The sequence below is a fragment of the Propithecus coquereli genome, unplaced genomic scaffold (assembly GCF_000956105.1).
Source record: "Propithecus coquereli isolate 6110/MARCELLA unplaced genomic scaffold, Pcoq_1.0 Scaffold487, whole genome shotgun sequence".
Classification (NCBI taxonomy): Eukaryota; Metazoa; Chordata; class Mammalia; order Primates; family Indriidae; genus Propithecus; species Propithecus coquereli.
The window spans coordinates 544,309-545,862 of record NW_012150696.1 but is presented as its reverse complement, the minus strand read 5'-3'; the positions used below and the strand labels follow the sequence as shown (position 1 = coordinate 545,862).

The following is a 1,554-nucleotide window of genomic DNA, read 5'->3' as shown; positions in this document are numbered from 1 at the left end:
GTATTGCTTGTTTGTGAAATTAAAATTGAGATTCTAGATTGGGAGCAGAAATAATCATAGGTCTTTGTGAACCAAATGCTTAGTAATTTAAAAGTGAAAATGTGTTGATTGTGTCAATGTGTGTGTCCTTCTGTGCCCCTTTATCATGAGTTTATCTTTTAGGTTCCAACCCCTGTGCTGAGGAAAATGGGGGCTGTAGCCATCTTTGCCTCTATAGACCTCAGGGCCTTCGGTGTGCCTGCCCCATTGGCTTTGAACTCATCAGTGACATGAAGACCTGCATTGTTCCAGAGGCTTTCCTTTTGTTCTCACGGAGAGCAGATATCAGACGAATTTCTTTGGAAACTAACAATAATAATGTGGCAATTCCGCTTACTGGTGTCAAAGAAGCTTCTGCTTTGGATTTTGATGTGACAGACAATCGAATTTACTGGACCGATATATCACTCAAGGTTAGTGAAAGAATTAGAGTATTAAAGCTCAGGACTAAAAGGGAGAACTAGAATTTCTGAATCTTCTGTGACACACCTCCCTCGTTGCTTGATAGACACAGTTCAACAAAAGCCTTCAACTTTTTAAAGGAAGTGAAGGGAAAGTCCCATTCAGTATTTTGTAAGGTGTCATATAATACAAGATACTTTGCCTCGAGTGTTCTAAATCTGGAAGACATGATCTTTCTCCAGTTTGTTCCATTTGAAGATGATGAATGGCATTTTCTGCAGTTAGCTGAGTAAACAATTGTATGCTTCACATAAAATGGCTTATTGAGACTTGAGCCTTGATTTATTTTAAACAAAATTTTGGTTCCTGACTGAGGTAGAAAATGCCTATTATGAGTTATAGCATATGCTTATTTTCTTTTTCATAGGATAAATATTGAAAAGCATACTAGGATAGAGAGAGGAAGCTCCTGACCAGAAATCTGGAAGAAGGAATGTTTTGGGCTTGTTTCAGATAACTTGTGTAAACTTTTGTCTAACGTAAAAAACATGGAATGTTGGAGCTGGACAGAGTTGAATTCTAATGGTGTTCTGTAAAATCTGTTAAGTGAATAAATGAAGTAAATAAATAAATCTTGGCTTATATTGGGTTAACTTATAAGTTTACTCATTTTAAAAACAGTTGATGCCTATCTTGTGGGGCAGTTGTGAGTATTAAATGAGAAAAATCTATGGACATAAAGTACTTAGGACAGTACTTGACAAGAAGTAGCATATATTATTATTAGTTTGAATTATGGTTTTAAATTTTATGAGATTCAAAGCTACAGTGATAATAATGTGATAATAGTTATATTCATTTTATAAGACATATGGTTGTTCAGATCTTCTCAAATTGACACAATGAGTTGGCATATTCTCAGGCACCTTCAGAAAGTTGACTACCAGTTAAATCTGTAGCATTCTGGTCACATCTTTCTCACTTGATTGCTAATAAATTTTAAAAGAAAAATCATTTTACTGTCTTATTTAGTAGAATGCATTTCTGGTTTTTAAGAGTTTCAAAATTTTCCCCCTGAATTGGCAGTAAAACTTGAGGTTGCAATTGCGTTTA

At 35.0% G+C, this 1,554-nt stretch overlaps 1 protein-coding gene across 1 annotated transcript in view; it reads left to right on the top strand.

The window, feature by feature from the left end:
* The window catches only part of LRP6 (low density lipoprotein receptor-related protein 6), a 189,547-nt gene that overhangs the window by 126,569 nt on the left and 61,424 nt on the right, over positions 1-1,554 (top strand). The window contains exon 9 of the mRNA XM_012655785.1: positions 151-452. Within this exon, the coding sequence (XP_012511239.1) occupies positions 151-452 (302 nt within the window). The remainder of the gene's footprint in view (positions 1-150; positions 453-1,554) is intronic.